The sequence below is a fragment of the Mastigoproctus giganteus genome, chromosome 8 (assembly GCF_048544385.1).
Source record: "Mastigoproctus giganteus isolate SK-2022 chromosome 8, ASM4854438v1, whole genome shotgun sequence".
Lineage (NCBI taxonomy): Eukaryota > Metazoa > Arthropoda > Arachnida > Uropygi > Thelyphonidae > Mastigoproctus > Mastigoproctus giganteus.
The window spans coordinates 34,732,142-34,756,506 of record NC_143582.1 but is presented as its reverse complement, the minus strand read 5'-3'; the positions used below and the strand labels follow the sequence as shown (position 1 = coordinate 34,756,506).

Here is a 24,365-nt window from a genome sequence, read left to right as displayed (position 1 = left end):
TATTTTACTACAGAAAATTTCGGATTTGACAGATCTTATTCGAAACTCAAGTAGATCATTAAGTCCTACATACAATTTGACGAAACCCAATGGAAAATTCTGCTTTCCAGCCAGCCCCTGCTCCTGTTGCAGAAGCCACTTGCGCATCTATTGTAAAGCAACCTTCATACTCTCCTCGTATGCTCATGTTGCCAGTCAGTCTCAGAAAACATCTAAGGATGGCAATCAAACTGCAAATCCACTCCTAGAAGATGTCATTTCCTCTAGGCGGCGGACAGATCATATTGGAAGACAACGGAATCTATCTGCCTCTAATTACACAGGCAGACGCTGACATCCTCCTCCTGTAGGGAACAGCTACCAACTCTACAATCAAAGCAATCCCCAAAACCAAAAGTTCGACCAAGAGTATTTTTGTCTCGAGACTCCAACTCTGCGATACAAAAGTAGAACAGCATATCAGGACTCAACTGCAGATAGAGCAAAGGTAATAAAATTGATTTCTAAACACGAGTCGTACAGCTCTTTCTACATTCACTGTCAGCAAACAGTCTTTGATGAATTACTAAAGGACCACTGTTGGCCTGTGAGGCCATCATTCGGCCTTTCTATGGACGACACCCTCTTCTTCGTCCTTTTAAGGGCACAAAAGGTGATATAGTTGTACTCGTTGGCACTAATAATATTAAGAGTAGGAGACCGGCAGAATTACTTAACAAGTACAGGTCACTGTTGAACAAAAGCCGAGAATTAGGGTTGAATTTGAAAGTGTCTGCAATTCTGCCCAGACACGATAGGATGGAGTATATGATGAGAGCCTTGTCGATCAATTCGGCCCTGGAAAGATTGTGCAAGGCTCAAGGGGTAGAATTTTTTTCAGCCTGGACTGTACTTGTTAACAGGAGAGATTGCTTCTACAGGGATGGGATACACTTAAATAGAAAGGGTGCAAGAATATTTGCTGATGCTATCGAGGCAGTGTTAGGTGGGTCGGAAAACTGCTAGCTTGGGGGAATATAAGGACAAATAGATTAACAGTAGCCACTGGCAGAGGTGAAAGAGATTCTTGCACTGCTTCTATTAGAATGAGCAGAAGCCTGAAAAACAAGATGCATGGTATTTCAGAGACTGCTGGGAGCCATTGTGGTACAAGTAAACACATGGGTTGTGTTAGGGTAGCTAAGAATAGAAACAGGTGCAGGTATACTTGCGTGTACACCAATGCTAGGAGTTTAGTAAATAAATTTGATGAATTTGAGGTATTGCTCAAAACATCGAAGGCAGATATTGTTGGGATATCAGAGACGTGGTGTCACACAGATATAAGGGATGCGGAACTGCAATTTGGGGAGTACAACGTCTACAGAAAGGATAGACAGGATAGGAAGGGGGGAGGTGTTATGCTATTAGTTAAGAAACACATAAAAACCAAGGAAGTGAAGCCAGTCGATATCGCTGGACAGTGCAGTGTGGAGTCAGTTTGGTGTGACATAAACATTGGGAGATCAAAATTGAGAGTAGGAGTGTGCTATAGGCCTAATGACTCTGATGAGTATAATAAGGAACTGTACAGGAAAATAGAGTGGGCCAGTAAATCAGAGTGTCTTATAATGGGAGATTTTAATTACCCAGATATTGACTGGAATTTGGTGGCTGGATACTCACACACTAGCAGGGCTTTTGTGGATTTATTGGATGATTGTTTTCTACATCAGCATGTTCGGGAGGCAACTAGAGGGAGTAATACTCTTGATTTGATTATCAGCAGTGATTCTTCATGCATTAAGAATCTGCAGATAAATGAACCACTAGGTGGCAGTGATCACAGTGTGCTGAAGTGGGATTTACTCAAAGAGGTAACTACCATTAGGGGTAAAGGGAAGGGTTATTGCTTCCGTAAAGGCGACTACGATGGACTGAGACAGTATTTAAATTCTATACAGTGGGACCAACTGATGATGTTACCAACAGCAAATTCAAAATGGGAAGCATTCAAAGAACTTATCTTGGAAGCTACTAGGCTTTACATACCAACTAAGAAATATTGTTCAAGGTTTAGGCCAAAATGGATGTCAGATGAACTAATGAGGCATATGGCAGAGAAGAAAAATGCATGGGATACTTACAAATTAACACATGACACAGAAGCCTATGATAGATACAAGTTGATATGCAACCAAGTTACAAAGGAGGTTAGGCAGGCGAAGGCAGATTACGAAAAATCCTTGGCAAGGGATGCAAAGAAAAACAGCAAAGAGTTCTTTACTTATGTAAACTCTAGAAGGAAAGGGATGAATCAGATTGGTCCACTTGATATTGATGGGTCAAGTGTTGATGATCCTGCTCAGGTGGCTAACAAACTAAATGAATATTTTGCATCGACATTCACACATGAGGAGTTATTCAGCGAGGGGAATGCCAGAGGTGTATTCAACTCTAGCAGTAAGTTACAGAATCTTGAAATAACTGGGAGTAAAGTGGAGGAGAAACTGTTGAAGATAAACACAAGAAAGGCACCCGGGGTGGATGGGATCTATCCAGTTATATTAAAGAAGGCAGCAAAGGAAGTAAGCAAACCCTTAGCCATAATTATGGGAGCTTCCTTGGACTCAGGGGAGGTACCCATAGACTGGAAATGTGCAAATGTGACCCCAATTCACAAAGGAGGATCAAAGGCTGACACAAGTAATTATAGACCTGTGAGCTTAACTCCTGTTCCAGGAAAATTAATGGAGGCACTGGTTAAAGACGCACTGCAGGATCATTTAGACAAGACTTCAGTTATAGCTCAGACACAGCATGGTTTTGTTAAGGGGAAGTCTTGCCTGACCAACTTGATTGGATACTATGATGCAGTCACAAAAGAACTGGATGCAGGGAATAACTTTGATATTATATACTTGGATCTTAGAAAGGCTTTTGATACTGTTGCACATGGAAGACTGCTACACAAATTGGAGCAGTGTGACATTGGAGGCAAATTGCTGCTATGGATAAAGGGGTGGTTGAGGGGGAGAAGACAGAGAGTGGTAATCAATGGACACTGCTCATCGTGGACTGATGTTATTAGTGGAGTCCCTCAGGGCTCAGTGTTGGGTCCATTATTGTTTTCTGTATTTATAAATGATATTGATGATGGTATATCGGGATTAATGTCCAAGTTTGCAGACGATACAAAGGTTGGCAGGGTTGTCAAGGACACTACTGACACTATGCTGCTGCAACAGGATCTGGAAAGGTTGAGCAGATGGGCTGAGAGGTGGCAAATGAAGTTTAACATTGACAAATGTAAAGTACTACACATGGGAAACAGCAACCCCAGAGCAACGTATCAACTCTGTGGTACAACACTGACAGTGGTAGAGAATGAAAGGGACTTGGGGGTGGTTGTGCAGGCAGATATGAAGTTCTCTGAGCAGTGCAGATGGGCTGCAAGAGTAGCTCATGGAGTATTGTCAATGATATACAGGAATTTTTCCAGCAGGGATAAGGAGGTGATTATTCCATTGTATAAGGCGATGGTCAGGCCACACCTAGAGTACTGTATACAGGTCTGGAGGCCTCATTTCAAGAAGGATGTAGAGCTGCTGGAACGAGTACAGAGAAGGGCAACAAGATTAGTGAATGGAACAAAGGGGTGCTCTTACGAAGAAAGGCTTAATTAAGTTTTGCAAATTACAGTGTCTGGAGACTAGGCACCAGCGAGGTGATCTGATAGAGGTGTATAAAGCCTTGAATGGTTTAAGCATGCTCAATGCTGATGGGATTCTTCCTCTAGCTCAGAATAATCACCTGAGAGGGCATAAATTCAAATTGAGGAAAGACAGATGTAGGTTAGACGTGCGGAAATTTGTCTTTAGCCAGCGGGTGGTTGGTTGGTGGAACAGACTTCCATCCCTTGTGGTGGAGGTTGATAGCCTAAATAAGTTTAAGGCTCAGCTGGACAGGTATTTTGAACGAACAGAGGGGTGAAGTGGAAGTGGTTTTTTTTTTTTTTTTTTTGGCTGATGCTGCATAAGCTTGCTTTCTTGCATCAAATGCCTCTACTAATACTAATGCTAATGCTAAAGCAATCCCCAAAACCAAAAGTTCGACCAAGAGTATTTTTGTCTCGAGACTCCAACTCTGCGATACAAAAGTAGAACAGCATATCAGGACTCAACTGCAGATAGAGCAAAGGTAATAAAAATGATTTCTAAACACGAGTCGTACAGCTCTTTCTACATTCACTGTCAGCAAACAGTCTTTGATGAATTACTAAAGGACCACTGTTGGCCTGTGAGGCCATCATTCGGCCTTTCTATGGACGACACCCTCTTCTTCGTCCTAGGTTACCAGCTAGTGACTAGCTATCGAAACAAGTGAGCATGAATGGCAATCCGTGCATTTTTCAGATATTCAGGAATCTCTACAGGAAATAATGTCTACAAATGATTCATCGTTCTCTTCAGCCTACCAGAATTTGAATGACACTAAAAATAAATAAATTTTTCTGTTTATACTCCGGGACGACCAAACGGTCAGAAGAGTTCACAAGATAGACAGAATACAAGGAACAGCAGTCACAGGCTTGAACCCCGATCACTCAAGGCACGTGTACTTACGCACCCGCGTGCCTGACCATTCGGCTACGGAGGCTCTTGTGAAAACATCTTTCTACCCTATCACTTGCTAACAATTAAGCCAAACAACTTATGCCTTACTGCACCATCAAAAGATGCAATTACTTTATTCTATATGAATGCACGCAGCCTTGTAAAACATAATGGTGAAATCCTCGCTCAACTGACATCATGGAATCTGCATCCAGACCTGATGGTTCTTACTGAGACCTGGTTCTGGCCTGAGATTTCAATCCAAATTCCAGACTTCTCTCATAAGTTGAAGAGGTGATTCAAAAGGTGGTAAAGTTGCTATTTATGTTTATAGTCATATGCGATGCTGTGCCTTTCCTATCTCAAATCTGCCTGATCAAGCTTATTAACTCACTTTTATTCGCATTGCCTCTTTGGTGATCGGGTGTCTATACCGACCTCCCTCAGCTTCAGTTAACAGCTTCCTTGTAACTCTTGACAATACTTCTATTTCATTTCACAAGCAAATCCCTAAGCCTTCTACTGATTGGGGACTTTAACATTCTTCAAAGCTCTTCCTCTCAAGTGCAAGACCTCCTACATGTCATTACTTCGAATGGTTTCTCTGTTCTTACTGATGGAGATATCCCAACTAGAACGGGAGAGTCCCACAATTCCCTTCTTGACTTCGCAATTGGGGAATGCTCTCATATATGCAATACTTGATACAACTATTTCGGATCATCGTCCCATATTAATGGTAATTGAAAATGAAATAAATGAAGCAGAGATCATGCACACTTTCAAATCTGTCACTCCAGACTCTCTCAGTAAGCTTTGTCACGACCTTCAGCAGTCAATGTGTGATGGAGTGCTTGCTACAAGCGATCCTGAAATTGCGACGAATTGCTTTAAGCATATCCTAAATAGTTATGAAAAATACGTGTCATATATCAGGATCCCAGAGAATAAAAATACCACCGGGCCAAGAGGGGAAAGTATGTCCGTTCATATCAAACAAGATTCGTAATTTGTTAACGAAAAGAGAATTGCTAGAGCAACAGGAATTGAGGCAGATAAAATTAAATATACAACGTACAGAAACAAAGTCACTGACTACATTTGGTCAGAGAGGAAAAAAAAAAACTTTAGTTCTCAACTTACAGGTATCATAACAAGCAAGAAAAAATGGACAGTTTTGAACAAGCTATTACCGAGAAGGAAACTGAAATCAAGGAGCTACGTTGGAGATGTAGTTGGAAACGTACTCACTTCAGATGAAGAGATGAAAGCTACTGCCTTCTGTAAACACTATCTCAAGTGTGAATAACCTCTTTCAAGACGAACTTGACTTTAGAGACAATGAAATGAGAGAATCTGCCAAATACTCGATCAGAAATCCTTTTTTTTTCTCGCTCCCCTCTCGGATCAAGAGATTTTAGAAGCAGGACATCAATTGAAAGAAAAGGGAGCCCCTGACTTTGAAATATCTCCTTCTCTGCTGAAAAAGGTTCTTAGCTCAATTCTTACACAACCGAAGTATATATTCAGTCTCTCCTTTCAATCTGGTAAATTCCCTCCTCAGTTCAAAAAAGCAATAATCGTCCCTGTTCCAAAGGGAAACCGTTGTAACTGTACAACAACTTTCGTCCAATAGCTCTACTCTCAGTTTTTGCAAAATTATTCAAAAAAAATTCTTCATACAGACTCATAGGTTTTCTTGAAGTAAATCAGCTCATCCATCAACAACAGTATGCCTATCGCTTAAAAAGATCCACTGGTCTTTCAATTGTTGACTTCTGCTCAAGGATCATTGATAGTCTTGAAAAGGGTCACTATGCTATAGCACTGTTTCTTGACTTATCTAAAGCTTTTGATTGCATAAACCATAAATTCAATAATCTTGGCTTGAGAGGGAAAATTAACCTTCTCCTTGAAGGCTACCTTACTGATCGGCCGTTTGTCGTAAGAACAAATCAGTCATACTCTGACATCTGTTATTTCTCCAGGGGAGTAACTCAAGGCTCACTTCTCGAAACTAACCCATTTGTTCTTTACATCGATGAATTTATCTCTCTTTTTCCATCTTCTCACCTTGTAGCGTATGCTGATGATATTTCCATCCTGATCACAGGTAAAGATCCTAATCAGCTTCAACTCAAAATCTCTGCCTTGCTCTCTGTGATGCATAGTTGGCTTCAAAAGAATCAGCTTATACTGAATCCAGAAAAATCTAAATATATGGTGTTTACAACGAAAAACAACACTAAATATTGATTTCGACGTAACATACGAAGAAAAACAACTTGAAAGGGTGAATTTTTCTGTGAGTTTCTCGGAATCTGGCTAGATGATAAGCTAAGTTTAGTAAAACAAATAATAACTTTACGAAAGAAAACCTCGTCACTAGCGGGAATACTCGCCAGGGCCTCTGTCTGGGTGTCTCCTTCCCTTCTCAGATTAGTATTCCTTTCTTTAATTTAGCCACACCTCGCATATGGAATTATCTCATGGGGTACCACCAGCCAAGAAAACCTTTCGAGAATCAACTCTATTCTCAATCGATGGGTTAGTTCAATTTTAGTTTACGTTATCTCTAGAATGGGCCTTCCCTGGAACGCATCGGTTAGCTCGAGATACAAGGCAAGGAAGTGAGACTCCTCAGCATCTATCGACTGCTACAGAAAACTGAGGTGGTCTTTGTTTATAATGCTTTGAAGACACCAGAGTTTCTCCCTCTCTTCAGATCCTTTTTTATAACCATAGAAGAAGGTTCTGCTTTTCAGAAAATCCATGGGTCAGAAAAATATAAAATACAGAGGCGCTAAAACCTTGGAACAAACTTCCTGAAAAAATCAAAAATGTCACTTCACTAAACCGATTCAAGAAACTGCTAATTGAACATATCACTAGGGATGTCTGATTCAAATTACCTTTCACTCAACTCCTGGTTTTTAAAAACAGAGGAAATCATTACCAACATGGAAATAATGTACAAATGTTAAAGGAAGTTGACAAATAGTTTGTAAATTTCTGTGCATATATATCATCATTTTTCTTTTCTTTCATCATTTAATTGTAAAAATGTTCACAATGATATTATAAGTAGTAATGGTTTACGAAGTCTTCTGTAAAGAAATGTGCAAAAAAAAATCCAATTTATTTGTCTTTTGTGTTGAACATTACCTGTACAATTTCAGAACTGTATATTTGTAATGTTATTTATATCGTTTTTTAAGGGAACATCCCCTAAAAAGCCATTGGCTTCTATGTTCTCCCTCCCTTTTTGCTGTTATCTCCCAAAAAAAAAATGTAACATAAAATAGGGATATATAAATTATTATTAAGACGACGATTTAATTATATATATCCACTCCCGCCCAAAAGTTTGGAATCACGTTTCGTTTTTCTTAATATTTCAAATTTTTATTAATATAGAACCAACTTATTTACCAAATTTTATTGAAATATTTTTTATGTACAGGGTTGTTAAAATTAAAGTATCCCTGTGTAGAGGGCTCTGGAGCGAGTTCTAAGGCTCGTACTGAACAGAAATTTGGACAACAGGTACAAAAAAGAATGCGTTCGCCATTTATTGGAGAAAAAAATTAGTTACAAATTTTGTCACTATGGCGCGTAATTATCTTATGTTGAAGATATGGCTGTAGTGGATTTATCGAGTAAGGTGTTGCGGTATTATCCTTACAAGATGCACATGCTACAGCAGTTAAAGCATGGTGATGCAGATATTCGTTTCACATACGCACTTCAGTTTCTGGCGCGAACGACAGTGGATATCACTTGGCCATGGAACATCCTTTGGAGTGATGAATCCCACTTCTGCTTAAATGGACAAGTGAATATTCACAACTGTCGCATTTGGGCAACAGAAAACCCTCGAGTTATCGAAGAGGTCCCGCCGCATTCTGCAAAAGTGACAGTGTGCTGTGGATTTACGGCCACATTCATGTTTGGGCCATATATTTTTGAACAGGTAACACCGACTGGACCCGCACCTGTTCCATCACTGGACAGCGATATTATGAAATGTTGGCAAATTCCGCAATACCGGAGCTGCAACAACGTGGGTGACTTCAGGATACCATATTCATGCAAGATGGTGCGCTACCCCACATCCACCGTTGTGTCCAAAGATTGCTAAGGCAACACTTTACAGACGAACGGGTGTCATCAGCCGTTGTTTCCAGACATCTTGACCACCGCGATCACCGGACCTCACCCCATGCGACTTCTGGTTGTGGAATTTTGAAGAACCAGGTGATATGATCGGGAAGGATGTCAAACTCTGGCATATCTGGACAGCATTAGACATCATGTGCTGGCTATTCCAGTTGACATGTTTTATTTTCTGCTGTAGAAAATGCTGTTCTTCGAATGGAAACTGTTGTTGACCAAAATGGAGGACACATTGAACAATTGTAGTGCTGTTCAAGTGATTTGTATTGCAACAGCGCCACATAGTGACAAATTTTGTGACTAATTTTTCTTTTCCAATAAATGGCGAGGACATTCTTTATTGTACCTGTTGTCCAAATTTCTCTTCAGTAGGAGCCTTAGAATTCGCTCCATAGGGATACTTTAATTTTAACAACTCTGCATAAAAATAAAAAAAACTTAAAAAAAAAAAATACAGTAATATTTAAGAAATTTCTAGAATATTCGTGAATATTACAGAAAAGTTTGAAAGACTCCTGAATATGGTAGAAAATTCTAGAAGATTCCTTAATGGCGTAGATTATTCTAGAATATTATAGAAAGTGGGGTATTTTTCAATATTATAGAAGACTGTAGATCGGTGTTTCCCAACAGATGAGACTTGAAAGCTGGACTCAAGCAGACTGAAAATTACCAGGAATCCCATAGGCTTATGGGTTTCCTGGCAGCTTATCGTTATCTCTAGAATGGAGCAAAGAAAATGTTATTAAGTTTTCAGTATTAAGCACTTTGAAAACACATGGTAGGGACTGGTAAACCGAGATTAATCTCATAAAACCCGTTCCAGAAATTTCATTTTCAGTCTTGCCACGAATGCCTCCCGCTGGTTTACGAAGTCTCCAAACTCGTACGGACTTTTACAGCAAAGACGCAACCAAATTTTCTTATGAGCTTAACCCTTCCCAATTACTCCACTCTCCGCCCTCCTAGCTAAGGGGAACAAATGCATCTCTCTTGGTGCCTTGCCTTTTAACTACCTTCCAATTGCTTTCTGATGTGAAAAGATCTACAGCGGCACCTACCAATGGAATGTGTAACGGAAGTTTAGCAATGACGTCACTCTACCCACGTGACTGGTGAGAAATGTCAAGTGAAATACCGAAATTAAAGCGATAGCATACGGGGCCACGGTAGTCTTGTGGCAGCGTTGCTGGCTTGCTGAATAGCTGGTCGAGGTTCGATTCCAGCCGCTACTCTTATGGGAATTTTCCCAGGGGTTTTCCATTCAGTATTGAGTTTGGCGGTCTCAAACCGTGGTCGTGAGGTTTTTCACCTGGATTGACTCCGGTTTTCCCCTCACAACAGGCAAACCGTCCTTCGCGACGAGGGGTACACGAAAATTTGATAGGGCTAGGGACGTGCGTAGACTAAACTTCGCAGCGTTTTCGCTGCGGACTTTCCTCTTGAGGGAAGGGGGTTAGTGGGGCAGCCGCGCCACCATCATAAGGTGGGTTGCGGGCAGTCTATTTAACAGACATGTTCTGCTCCTTAAAAGAATGCAGTGGATTCCAGATGCAGCTAAAATTCATCGAATAAAAAAAAAAAAAGGTAGTTAATGTGTACGCGGTGCATTAGCAAACATTAATAATTCACTGTTTATGCGCGAACAGAGAATATTTCGTTACTGTCAACAAGCATAATATCCACTGCTTCAGCTACAGTATATGATGTATATTCCAAAAAAAAATAAAATAATAATTGGTGTGATTTTAATGAAAAATCTTTCTTACAGAGCGAAATATGAAATTTTCTTAAAATCCATACACTGGAATGAGATATTACATACGGACGGACAACAAAATAATGATTGTAGCATTCCTGTTAGTCCGATTTTAATGATCATTTCTTATTAAAAAAAAAAAATTATCATTCATTTGGAATCATATTATATCGATATACTTTGAGCTGGCATTACTCGGCCAAAAGCCTTTCTGAAACAAGAACGTCATCAAAAATGGCAATCATTTCGTGTTTAGCTTTTAAAAGTGTAATGATATTTAGAATGTTCAACAAATCTTTCTAAAAGTCCAAAATATAAATTTCATGAAAATCCGTTCTGAGAGTTGAGTTGTTATATGGTGGCAGGCGTGGTTTAGGCGCATTTATTATTATTAGCCATATACTGTCATTTACTTCAAGACACGCTGCCTATGCAGCGTGTCTTGAAGTAAATGACAATTTTTACATATGTGCAGCGCCGTTTTTCCCTGGTGGTGGAAATTTGAACTTTTTTTTTTTTTTTCTACAGTTTGCTTCCCCATACCCTAAATGACATACCCACCGATTTTCACAGCACTAACTCTAATCGTTTTGACACTAGGGTCTCCTGAATAGGGAAACATTTTATAACCACCTGGTATTTAAAGGATTTTATAGATACTTTTCCAAATGTAGCAGATGTATTAAGAATTTTTCTAACTTTACCAGTTTCATTTGCTTGAATTGAATGGAGTTTTTCAAAATTATTTATGCTCAACAATGTCTCAACAACAACTCTCTAATTTGGCAATCATTTTCTATTGAAATTATCTTTTGGAACAAATAAACATTAATTAATAAATTCAAATATTGTAAAGCAAGGAAACATAAATTTGTATAATTTTTTAGCATTATAATTTTCCTTGTATTTTATTATTGTGGGTATGATTAACTGTGATTTAGAATTTAATGATTTTGTTTCATTATGTTACATGTGAGATATATTGTAATTCTTTACTTTTTCAATAAATTAATAATAATTATTTACACCTTTTTTATTTTTTAATCCAAATATTTTGGGGTGGCATATTTGATTTCGCTTACTGGCTACACATAGGGTCGCAGCGGCCCTGAACTGGACTAATATTTTTTGTAACCAGATGATCTCTGTGCACAATGCAATGTATTGCAAAAACTTCGAGACATAACAGTACTTCTTTTAGGTGGGCTATAAAACCTGTCTTCCAACCATGGAGGTAGCACCATCAGTGGCACAGGATATCAAAATTTCCAATGGTACTTGCTTTTCATCAAACCATGTTTTTACAGCAGCAAAAATGGTTGTTCCAGTACAGTCAGTTTCTATAGATTTTACAAACGTCTCTTCTTGCAATTTACAATCATCGTCGAAATAATGAACGTATGCTATTAGAAGGGCCTTACTGTCAGTAACTATGGATTCATCAATCTAAATAGAAAATTTTCTCGTTTTTAGTTTGTCAATTAGCTGCTCTTCAATGTTAACTGACATCTCATCGATTGGTCTTCGAATTGAATCTTTGCTCAATGGCAGTGCTTTTAAAGTACTGGTAGGATTTTGATTTATCACTGTTGAAATTGCAGTCTGTAATGTGGGTCATATAACAGTCTCAGTAACTGTATGAGCACTACCAATTTTTGCAATGATTTCTGCAATTTTATAAGACTGAATCATTCCGTCATTTGTTTGTGTGTCCGTCTTAAATAAGGAAGTAAGTGTTATTTTTAAAATATTAGATATGTTTACCAACTCTAATCAGGATGTTTTCTTTTTAAGTGATCTAAAAGTTTTGATGGTTTCATAGCCTCATTTGAAAAAGAACTATTACACATAAGACATAGGTTGTCTTGAGCCGAATGGGCTTTCAATAAAACCGTAAGCTAGATATTCATTCATTTACTGTCGACACTTTATTTTCAGCACTTGACATGATTGGAGATGGGTTGAATAACCACAGAGAACTGAATAATAAAATAAACTATTTTTATTTATCTCTCATAGCCCATATCACTCGCAAAAGCACTGTGGATCAAAAATAAACAACTTCCACAAGGAAACAATAAATCAATACTAATTGTCGCTTAGAAAGCAGAAACAATAGACTGAAACATTTCCTGATCCCATCTATGCTTCATATATTGACCAATGAAAAAGAATAAATAAATAAACCATGTCCACCATGCTGCCGCCAAGGTTGCAGCTGTCGGAATGGCGCAAAGGCCAAGGATTGTGTAAACATTACCTCTGAAAGCACGTAGGGATTTAATGCTTATGAAAGGCAAATGTGGTTGAATTAAATGATGCCCACTATCTTCCTTTTATCAAAATTTCTCACTCGCTCCTAATATAAAATACCTATATATTAAAAATCAGTTGTCTCGGGGAAAAAGAAAACCTGAGAGAAACTAAATATTAAGGAATAAGATGTCGAGTAGGGTTGAACTTTGGAGGGCCACAAACCATTGTAATGCCCATGATTTTTTTTTCCCCCATGGGGGTGATATTGCCTCTGTTGAGAATCCCTGGACTAAACCACAGAAACTTGATCTCCCAACCATGACCTGTGCATCTTCAGTTACTTGGACATGGTTCAAACAGAGGAAAGGACCATGGCTAAGCCATTGATTGGACTTGGTTTCGCAACTGTGACCTGCACATCTTCAATTGTAACAGTTACTTGAACATGACTAAACCACAGGGGTGCCTCCGTAACCAGGCGGGCAGGAGCAGCAGTGCGTAGCACAAGCTTCTTGATTAGACCGGGGTTCGAGCCCATGACCACCAAATACAGAGGATGCGGAAAGGTCAGGGAATGACCACCACATATCCCTGGAGCAACATGGCCTTAGTTGCTGATGCTCCTAAAAACCAAATAACAAACAACGATAAACCACAGAAAAGGACTTTGCCTCTTGACCATGATTTGTGTGCCAAGTGGCGATCAATATCAGATTGTCTTGTCTGGTATCTTTTGACTCCCATTCCCTTCCCTTCCCCCACTCGCCTAGTGGAGTTTACTCCACTGAATAATTTGAAGGACACCTTCCTCTATGCCTCAATACGTCTTACTATTAACCCCCCCCATTGGACTTTCATATTCCCCAATCTCTATCTGTTTTTTTTTATATATATATACACACTGATGAGCCAAAACATTATGACTAGCGAGTTGTTATGCAAATTGAAACAACTGCAGGTGAACTTCATCATGTGCGCGGATTGGGACTCAGTATAAAAAACACCTAATACTGAGCTCCGTTAATCAGCGTTACTCTTGTTCTTCAGATGGGAAAGGCAGTGGACTTAAGCGAGTTTGACAAAGGCCAAATTGTAATGGCCAGACGACTAGGTCAGGGCATATCCGAAACGGCACGGCTGGTGGGATGCCCACAGTCAGCCGTGGTTAGTACCTACTGAAAGTGGTTCGAGGAGGGAAAACCCACGAACCACCAGTGAGGTGTTGGACGACCACAGCTCATCGATGCTCAAGGTGAGCGAAGGCTGTCCCGCATGGTACATGGCAACAGGAGGGTGACTGTAGTGCAACTCGCTGGTAATTGGAATGTTGGTGATGGGAGTAATGTGTCACAACACACACAGTACATCAAACCCTGTTGAAAATAGCCGCACGCTAAGAGTGCCCATGCTAACCACAGTTCGCCGGCATCAGTGCCTACAATGGGCACGTGAGCATCGAAACTGGACCTTGAGTGATTGGAAGAAGGTTATCTGCTCCAATGAATCACGTTTCCTGTTGCACCATGTGGACGGCCGGGTACGTGTCCATCGTGTACCTGGGGAAGTGATGGCGCCTGGATGCACGGTGGAACAAAAACAAGCCAGTGCAGCAGTGTCATGCTTTGGTCGATGTTCTGCTGGGATACCCTCGGTCCAGTCATCCATGCGCCGGGCACTCTGACATCTACCACCTACCTAAACATCATCGGTGACTAGGTACAGCCTTTCATGGCAACAGTCTTTCCCTCTGGCGATGCCATCTTTCAGCAGGATAATGCGCCATGCCATACCGCCCGGATTGTTCGAGACTGGTTCACGGAATATGAGGAAGACTTCCAGGTATTGCCCTGGCCTTCAAATTCCCCAGACATCAATCCCATCGAGCATATGTGGTTTGTGTTGGAACAGCAACTCCGATCTGCGGCGTCTCAACCATGGACCTTACAAGAGTTAAAGGATCTGATGGTTATGTGCTGGTACCAGATAACACAAGAAAGACATTTGGAAATCTTGTAGCATCCATGCTGCCCCAGGTACGAGCCATCTTGGCTGCATGTGGAGGACCAATATCATATTAGGTTGGTGGTCATAATGGTTTGGCTCATCGGTGTATTATATATATAGGTTCTGTCATCTGAATGCTCGGGCAATTAGGTGGCAGAACCTGCCAGAGAATAAGGGGCAGCCTGGCTTACCTTCTAGCAGTGTGTACGGGCAACATGGGGTCGGTCCCATTAGGGGTCCTGCAGCCAAAAGCCAGACCCCAACATAATAATTCATATACAACACTCAATACTTTTGTCTGGCTTTTACAGAGTAATGTATACTTCTCAAGGGTACTTATGGTGCAGTTGTGGTGAACCCTCCCCAAACACTATGTACACTATGGCCATTTCGGCAGCCATATTGTTGGGTGGAATATAGGTCTGCATTACTGTAATGTTTGTCCAGGCTTAGATGAAGAAGTTGCTCGAATAACTTGCTGAGGACGGGCAGAAAGGCAATTGGTCTCTTGGGAGTTCTGGTGGTTTGGTTGGATTCTTTAATATAGTAGTGTTTTTGCTAATTTCCAGTTGGGGAATTTTTCAGCAGCGAGACAGTGGTTGAATAGATTGAGGAAGAGCTGAAGATTAAGCTGGGCAACCTGTTTTATTATTTCAGGCTCAAGGAGATCGGGTCCTGGGCACTTCCTGTCTTTGGTATAGTTGAGAACTGACTAATTCTTCTATAATAAAAAGTTCTTCAGCACTGTTGGAGTGGTATGTGTCATTTTCTTTAATCATTTGTGTTTTTTTTTCCACATTTACAGATCTACTGGTAGAAAAAGTGTAAGATATTATTTATTGACTGGTGCCATGAGGTGGACATAACTTCTTGGCAACAGTAGAGGCAATGACTTCACCCCTGGGGAGGGAGTTTGCTAGTGGTGATACAATACACCCCCCCTTCCAGGGTTCAGAATTATGAATTGTGGAAATTAGACGAGAATTTATTCTGCCTTCTCAAGAAAGACAGCAATTGTGTGAGAAGAAGGTTATCTTAAAACATGGTAATACTGAGAAGTAAGGATGCTAAAATATTTAAATTTAATTTTAGTTCATATTTCTTATACAAATATGAATTCCTTTTAAAAGTATACAGAATAGCAGAAGTGAGAAAAAAATCTTTGACAACCTTACTAACAAGGAATATTATTCTACTTGCCCTTTCAAAAAAATTAATACAAGTTATGCAAATCCCACAGTGAAAATTGTTCCATTTCTATATATTATTATATAATATGTATTAGTAAGAATTTGATTACTATTGTTACTTGATATTTTTTATGACAATAATTTTTTTTAGAATTATAACGGAAGTCATTTCGAAATGAATACTCTGATGAATTTTATAAGATATTTAAGGATCAAAAGAAAACACATAATAATGCATTAGTTTTTATTAAATTTTGAGAAGTAATGTTTTAAGAAACAGAGACAGTCTATTTATTTATCTGATAACCTTGCCCTTCTTCTGGAGACAAATTCCTGAAATTGAGAAATTCCTTTCATTTTCAGTTGATGTTGATTTAATTATACTGAAGGCATTTTTTAGTTCTTCCAGATTGGCTGTTTTCTTTCCCATTGCTTCATATTAGATTAATCTCTGGATAATGACTGGAAGTCATAAATTAATTGGCTACACATCAGGCTTTTATGGATTGATTCTTCCAATTGATGATTCAGATTTGTACTACCATTTTTTGTCATCTGAATAATTGAAAACTCTTTTTCATAATTATTTTGGCTTTTTTGATAATTTCACCTTTTGAACTAATGGCAAAGGAATTTTCCTTTTCACCTACCATAAGGCAAGTGAGATCTTGAAAAGATTTTATTAATGACACATCTCTTCTTTTGGCAATATGTTTTTTTAATGCAACAACAAGTTTCACACTTAATTCTAAAGTGTTCTCTCCTAATGTCTTAAATCAGAATTTCAGGACACCCTCGCCTGTTAAAAGGTTAGCATCTTTGCAACTCGTGGATATTCTGCCCGGTTTTAAAATGTAGAGTATATTTGATGTTATTTCTTCATCAGCCTCCGATATCCATAAATGGTTTGATTTAGGTTCTACAAGGATCTCTGAATAGGAGATTTAACTCTAAGAAATCTTTCTATCATATTTTCCATTGTATTCCACAAGATTTTGCAAATTTTTTTCTATAGAATTTATATAAACTTTGTAGTACAAACTTATATACTGAATAGTTGTATATTCAGAAAATCACCAGTATTTCAAACTGGTGATTTTCGTTAGTTTCACAAATTCTGTGTACAGTTCTGCACATACTTGCATCCATAAACAGATCATCTATAACAGGGGTGGCCAACAAGTCGATCGCGGCTTTAATTTTGATCGATCACGACGAATTTTAAATATTTTCTTTATCTGTTGAACCACGTGACTAATCTTGTCGCCATGCAGCTGCTAGGCTTGTTTAGTGAAAATTCATGCAGTTACGTTGTGGAGAGCATAGTGTATGTGTCGAATTCTTATTTAGCTTACTTAATATAAATAACTGCACAGTACTTATACGTTAATTTAATACCCTTTGATTTAAAATGAATACTACGAAAAAGAGTAAAATGTATCATTTTCATCAAGAGTGGGAAGTAGGATACTTTTTTTTGTAATGATAAAAGAAAAATGATGTTTTTTGATTTGCAATACTTCCATAGCTATACCCAAAAAAGGAAATTTAGAAAGGCACTTCATGGTAAATACCAATCGGATTTTCTGCCTAATAGTGACCTTAGAAAAAATAAACTAAAAGAACTTAAATCCAGATTATTTGTGCAACAAAATTTCTTCATGACACCTAATTTACAATCTAAAGAAGTAACTGTAGTATCATTTAATGTAAGTCATCTTGCAAAAAAATGCAAACCATTTTCTGATGGTCAATTCATCAAAGATGCATTTTTAGAAATAACAGATTCTCTTTTTGAAAATTTTAAGAACAAAAATGAAGTTAGAAGTGCTCTTCAAGATCTGCAATCATCTCAAAATACTGTTATGCAACACATCAAAAAAAATTAGTAAAAATGTGAACGAACAATTGCGCGCTCATATCGCTAATTGCGTGTCCTTTTCTTTACAACTGGATGAATCTACAGACATCAGTGATACTGCTCAATTGCTCGTTTTTATTCATATGGTTTTCAACGATTCTACCACTAGAGAAGAACTGCTGGGTATGGTTTCGTTAAAAGAAAGAACTATAGAGGCCTTGATATATTTAATGCATTCAAAAATTTTATTGAAAAAATGAAATTACCACTATTTAAGCTCATATCAATAACAACAGATGGAGCTAAAGCAGTGACAGGGCATCTTAACGGATTCTTTGCATTGTGCCAAAAGGATGATGAATTCCCAGATTTTTTGAGTTGCCTCTATATCATCCACCAAGTGTTAACCAGCAAAAGATTAAATACTAAAAGTGTTATGGGCATAGCTTTCAAAATCGTGAATTCCATCAGAGGACAATGTCTTCAAAGGAGACTTTTCAAAATGCAACTTGATGAAAATGAACCAGATCTGATATTACACACAGATGTGAGGTGGCTGAGTCGGAGCAAGTTTCTACAGAGATTTCGAAATTTGCTGAATGAAATTTTTAAAAAAATCATTGATCAAAGGTGAAATGATTATCAGCAGCTACAAGATACGAGGTGGTGTGATCTGGCTTTTTTGGCAGATTTACCAGTAAATTAAGTGATCTGAATTTGGAATTACAAGGAAAAAATAAAAATGTGGGTAACATGATTAGTAGTATTTCAGCATATAAATATCCATTTTTGGAAATGGCTAAGGATTTCAAAGAAAAAAAAAATTCAATCATTTGCAAAAATATCCTGTTTTTGAATTTAATAGACAGAAATATTTTTCTGAAATTGAGAAAGTTGTGGATGATTTTGAAACCAGATTCAGTGATTTTAAAACAATCGAAGATATTGTTCAGTATATTTCTTATCCATTTTATGTTGACTTAGATATGAAACAAATTGAAGGAAAAATAGCTGAAATAGTTTTGCATGCAGAAAATATTACTTCAAAATGAAATTATTACATTGTGAAACAATATCTTGCTATAAGCCAAATTATCAGAAAAAATGTTTGCCGAGAAAAGTACCCAAATGTAAAATAATATAGTAAACTTTTAAATTGCTGTTTTGTTCCACATATCTATGTGAATAGGCCTTTTCATGTTTGAAACAAACAAAGACTCGCTCTACTCTTACGGACTTGCATACAGAAGATTCTTTACGGTTGGCCTTATCACAGTATATCCCCAATTTTGAAAGCTTGGCAGATGACAAGACACAAACTTCACATAAATTAAAAATTTAAATACATATGAATTTAAAATAAGAATTCTGAATTGTATTTAATTTTAAAATTTATAAACAACATTTTTCAATATGTGTTGATTAACTTTTTTAACCATGTGCAATGAAATTCTTGAGATGGTAGATCGTGGGCACATTTTGAAAAAAAAAAAAAAAAAAAAAATAGATCGAATCACAAATTAAGTTGGCCACCCCTGATCTATAATATATTCACTTTTGTTTTTCAAAACACATTCATCTTCACGTTCAGTGTCCGAGGCATCATCATCTGAATTGTTGCTTGCTTCCTGATTTGTTGAATTAAAAATCTCCAACCAAATGGCATGATTATAACATAACTGCTGGTGAGTTGGGGCCAGCACATATTTATTTATATATGTACGGGCCCCATATGTAAATATATATATATACACATACATATATATAATAAAATATATATATATGTAAATTCATGTATCAGCGATTTTGAAAACTAGTCCACTCACTATGGATTGACTTTTTTTTTTTTTTTTTTTTTTGTTTCTGCTTTCATTTTACAGAGTTCTGTTTCTTTTAGAATTTCATAAAATTTGTATATCAGTTTCATTACCAAAACAACTGTCCAATTAATGTAAAGCCTTGATATTTTAAGCTGCTCTGAATAAATTCACTTTTGAAAATGGTAAATATCGGACTTCCATCTTTAGCAACCAGCTCCAAAACAGTTTTTTTCAAATGTAGGGCTATTATTGCTAATCATAAATTTATCAATGTTTTTCAACACTTTTGAAATGCAAGGAACAAGCTTCTTTCTGATTTCATTTTACATTACATACACCAACCAAGTGCCTATGTAAGCCTGTTGTTGATGATGCCTTAGTGTTTTTTTTGTTTTGTTTTTTTATACACAGATTGCATTGCACTTCATCACTTCTCTTTAAATATTTCCATACATCTATATCTGCTAATTTTCTATGAGCCTATAAGAAATTAAGAGAAAACAAAATTTCAGAAAATTAAATTATATTTCTATTAAAATTACTTAACCAAAAAGTTGTACTTCATTTTGGTGGAAAAAAATAGTTCTTAATGAGTATTATTATAAATAATTAAAACGTTCACTTTAAATGAGTTAAGTTCAGGCAGTGTACCCAACTATGTGAGTAAAGCCATGTTAACTTCCATAAGGATCTAACAGCTGCAGATCTCGTGGACAAAATTTCTGTGACGACAAATGTGACCATCCAACTGAACAGCGGATGCACTCGTTAAATTTTCTGAAATTTAATATACGTAGGCTTTAAAATCATTTTGAAATCTCCCTTAAGATGTTCCTAAATCTGCTCTTATACTACGCCATACTATTTAGTTAACCGAGGTGTACTTAAATTGCAATCGCTACAAAATTATTTGAATTCAATTAAAAATGTTACCAGACAGAATGAGGTAGGTATGGTAAATAAATCAATTGTAAAAATATGTAATACTTTTAAGGCTTTCTTGAGAACTCTGGTTAAAAAAAAAAAAACTTCCTTTTATCACTGTTAAAACTATGATACAACCTGATCAAACAATGATCATAGATGTTAATGTTTGTGTCAGTAATAAACCACAGTATTGGTTAAAACTTTTATTAGAATTGCAGAATACAGTTCACTAAACAAGGATACATACTTAAAAATTATAACTTTTTCAATATCCACTAAATAAAAAAAATAATGCTTAAATTAATATTATAAAATTTATGTACTGAAGTGAATTAGTTTTGTTTTTTTTTTCCCCTCTCTCTCTTTTGGGTACGCTTCATAATTTATGTCCGGGCAATAATACAACACGCTATCCTCCTGCCAGCATTTCCCGTGGTATTACTTGTTGGTGCACCCCCTTTACCAAGATCATCTTCATTTTCATGAACCTGTTCAAGAGTTTAGAATAATTAATCAGATTCAGTTTCACAATGTTACAAAACATTTAAATGTTTTTTATTGAAAAATCAGTTTTTATTTTTTTCCTTCTTAATTTTGTTTATTTTTTTTATTTGTTTTGTTTATAATTTTGTTTAGTTAATTTAATTTAACTACAACCAATCATTATAACAAAAATAGAACACTTCTGCTGAACAAAATTTGGTGAAGGTAAAGAAAGTCAACACAAGAACCATGGGGAAACCTTACTGGGCAAACTCGTTTCATAGGTAGTGGCAGTAGAAGTCAATAACAATGTATTGATTAGTTTTTCTCATTATTAAAAACAGATTATTGGAGTTCATGAGTGTAATGCCTTCGTGGCTGAAATTTACTTATGGGTACACCCTCCAGACTGCCTCAGTCTTAGTGTTTATCTCCCCCCCCACCCACTCTTCCCACTGTTTTAAAATAGGAAAATGACTTTTACAGACAGAGAGTGTTACCGGTAGTGGCAGTAGAAATTAGTTTTCTATCGGGGGAAAAAAAACAGTGGGAAGGGGGGATAAACACCATAAGACTGAGGTAGTATGGATGATGTACCCATAAGTAAATTTCAGCCCAATCATGAACTCCAATAATCTGCTTTTAATAATGAGAAAACTAGTCAATACACTGTTATCGACTTCTACTGATAACACACACCATCTGTTTACTGAGTGTGCAGGGAGAAACTGCAGTAGCGGGATACTAGTTTGCCCGATGAGTTAAGCACAGTTTCCCATGGGTCTCATGTTGGCTTTCTTTACCTTAGCCCAAAATTTAATTGACTTGAAACTGGTGTGGTCTAATAAAATAGTTTTTTTGCTTATATGGCACAGATTTGAGATACTAGTATTAGTAGTGGCAATTATGCAAGCAAGCTTATATGGCATCAGCAAAAAAAAAAAAAAAAAAACCCTACCCATATCATCTATGATGCATATGTCTAATCCTTCCTTATACTTATTCCGACTATCCGCTTCTACAACACCAGATGGAAATTTTTGTTCCAATAAACAGTTACTCTCTAGCTGAAAGCAAATTTTCACACAATTATCCTTCAGCCATCCTTTTTTAATTTATCTCCCCTTATGTATAACACTTAAGAAAGAATAAAGATACCATTAGTATTTAGTTTACTCAGTCCATTTAAAGCTTAAATACAATTTTCTCTTTCTTGTCTGCAATATTCAGTCCAAACACTGCATATTCAGAACTGGAGTCTTTCTTGGTAAGAGTATCCTTTGGTGTCCCTGATTATTCTTGTTGCTCTTCTCTACACCTATTCCAAGAGATCCATATCCTTATTAAAATGATGCCTTCTAGACCTCTGTGGAGTAATCAAGATGTGGCCTAACAATTACCGAATACAATAATCAGCAGCTTGGCCCTGCTGGCAAAATTCCTGTATATTATTGAGAGAATCCCCATCAGTTGTCTTAGACACTGAGAAGCACAGCCTGTGTGCTTCTCTGAGAACTTCATGTTGGAATGCACAATTACCTTCTAGGTCTTTTTCATTCTCCAATATCTTGAGATCAATGTTAAACCTCGATTGCTACTTCTCAGCCTGTCTGCCTAATTTCTCTAGGTCTTGTTGCAGTGGCATACCCTACCCACTTTTGGATTATCTGCAAACTTAGACATTAAACTTGATATGCTTTCATTAATGTTGTTATAATAAATATTGAAAACTAAGGATTCAGAACTGAACCCTGAGGGAGCCTACTAATAACATTAGATCAAGTCCAAGAAGAGCAATGCCCATTAATAACCACTTCCTGTCTTCTGCTACTCAATCTTGACTTTAACAACAGCAGTAACTCACCCCTAATGCTACATTTCTCTGATTTGTATAGCAATCTTTCATAGAAAGTGTCAAAAGCTTCACTGAAATCTGTATATGATGTTAAATTATTGTTTTTTCATCCAGTTCCCTTATTACTGCATCATAGCAGTTGATCAGATAGGTCAGACAAGCTCTCTCCCTTAACAGATCCATAGTGTAATTGCCATATTATAACTGCATTCCCATCAAGGTGGTTATGCATTATTTCTCTAACCATTGACTCCATTATTTTTCCTGAAACCAATACTGATCTGCAACCCATCGATCCAGTGCTGGTTTGAGATGTTGTTTGAAAAAAATAAAAAATAGTTTTGTTTTTTTTGCTCAAAGTGTTTTTTTTTTTTAATTTTTTTTCAAAAATTAGCAAATACATTGATAAAAACAGAAGATTGCTACTGCCTGGAACAGAAATCAAATTACTCACTTTGCCCTTTGAACCTCCTTTGTAAATAAAGAAGACATTTGCATTTGCACACTCCAATCTGTAAGGGCCTCCTTTGAATCCAAGGGTGCTCAAATAATGATGACTAAAAGCTTGCTTACCTCTTTTAATATAACTGAATAGATTCAGTCAATCCCAGATGCCTTATTCACTTTTAGCTTCAGCAATTTTTCTTCCACTTTCTTCTCAGTTACTTTCACTGACTCCTTTCCAGTTTATGAACAGGTGAAACAGAGACTGGAGTTGCTATGTGGTTCCAGCTATAAGTATTTTGGGATTCCTGAGCTTTCATTCAAAACATATCCTCCACTTTGCATGAGGATGCCTGTCATAAGTGGTTACTCGGCACCTGTTTATTACAGCTACCTTGGTGACTTTAGACAGTAAGGTTTTCCATACTTGGAACTTGGGAAGTATTTTAACCACTTATAGTAGCATGATGTTGTGCAAATGTATCCATCTACTATTCTGCATACTCTATTAAACTGGCAGAACACAAACACAAAAGTTGATACTTCTCATGAAGAAGGAATAAAAAGTACCCTGGTATTAAAAAATAATTGCCTTTGTGATAAGTAATAGATACTTAAGCTAGCCAAGCTGGCAGCTTTTTGTCTAAAAACATCAGGTTTTTAACTACTTTGATAATAGAGTAATAAAAAGGTAACACTGTACCCTCACTAGTCCATGTACATGATAATTTTTAGGAACACATGTACGACGTTATAGCAGAACTGACTGTACATAATGAATGTTTTAATATATTTAACTTGGTTATAACAAGCATGGACATAACAAGGTCACAATTATAGTGAGCAAATGGTTACCAGAAGCTTAAGTTTAAAAATCATTTAATGTTCAAAAATTTCATGTATGTAATGAGTATGCTTCACAGAGATAGAGCAAACTCTGTCTACTCATTTCCAAAGTATAGACCACTGAGCAACTGTATGCTCTTTCTGTGGTG

At 37.3% G+C, this 24,365-nt stretch overlaps 1 protein-coding gene across 1 annotated transcript in view; it reads right to left on the bottom strand.

Annotated features, from left to right (window-relative positions):
- Window positions 1-20,776: 20,776 nt before the first annotated feature.
- The window catches only part of LOC150081436 (superoxide dismutase [Cu-Zn]-like), a 69,167-nt gene continuing 65,578 nt past the window's right edge, over window positions 20,777-24,365 (bottom strand). The window contains exon 5 of the mRNA XM_090379295.1: window positions 20,777-21,076. Coding sequence (XP_090235421.1) covers window positions 20,972-21,076 — 105 coding nt within the window. The 3' untranslated portion in view covers window positions 20,777-20,971. The remainder of the gene's footprint in view (window positions 21,077-24,365) is intronic.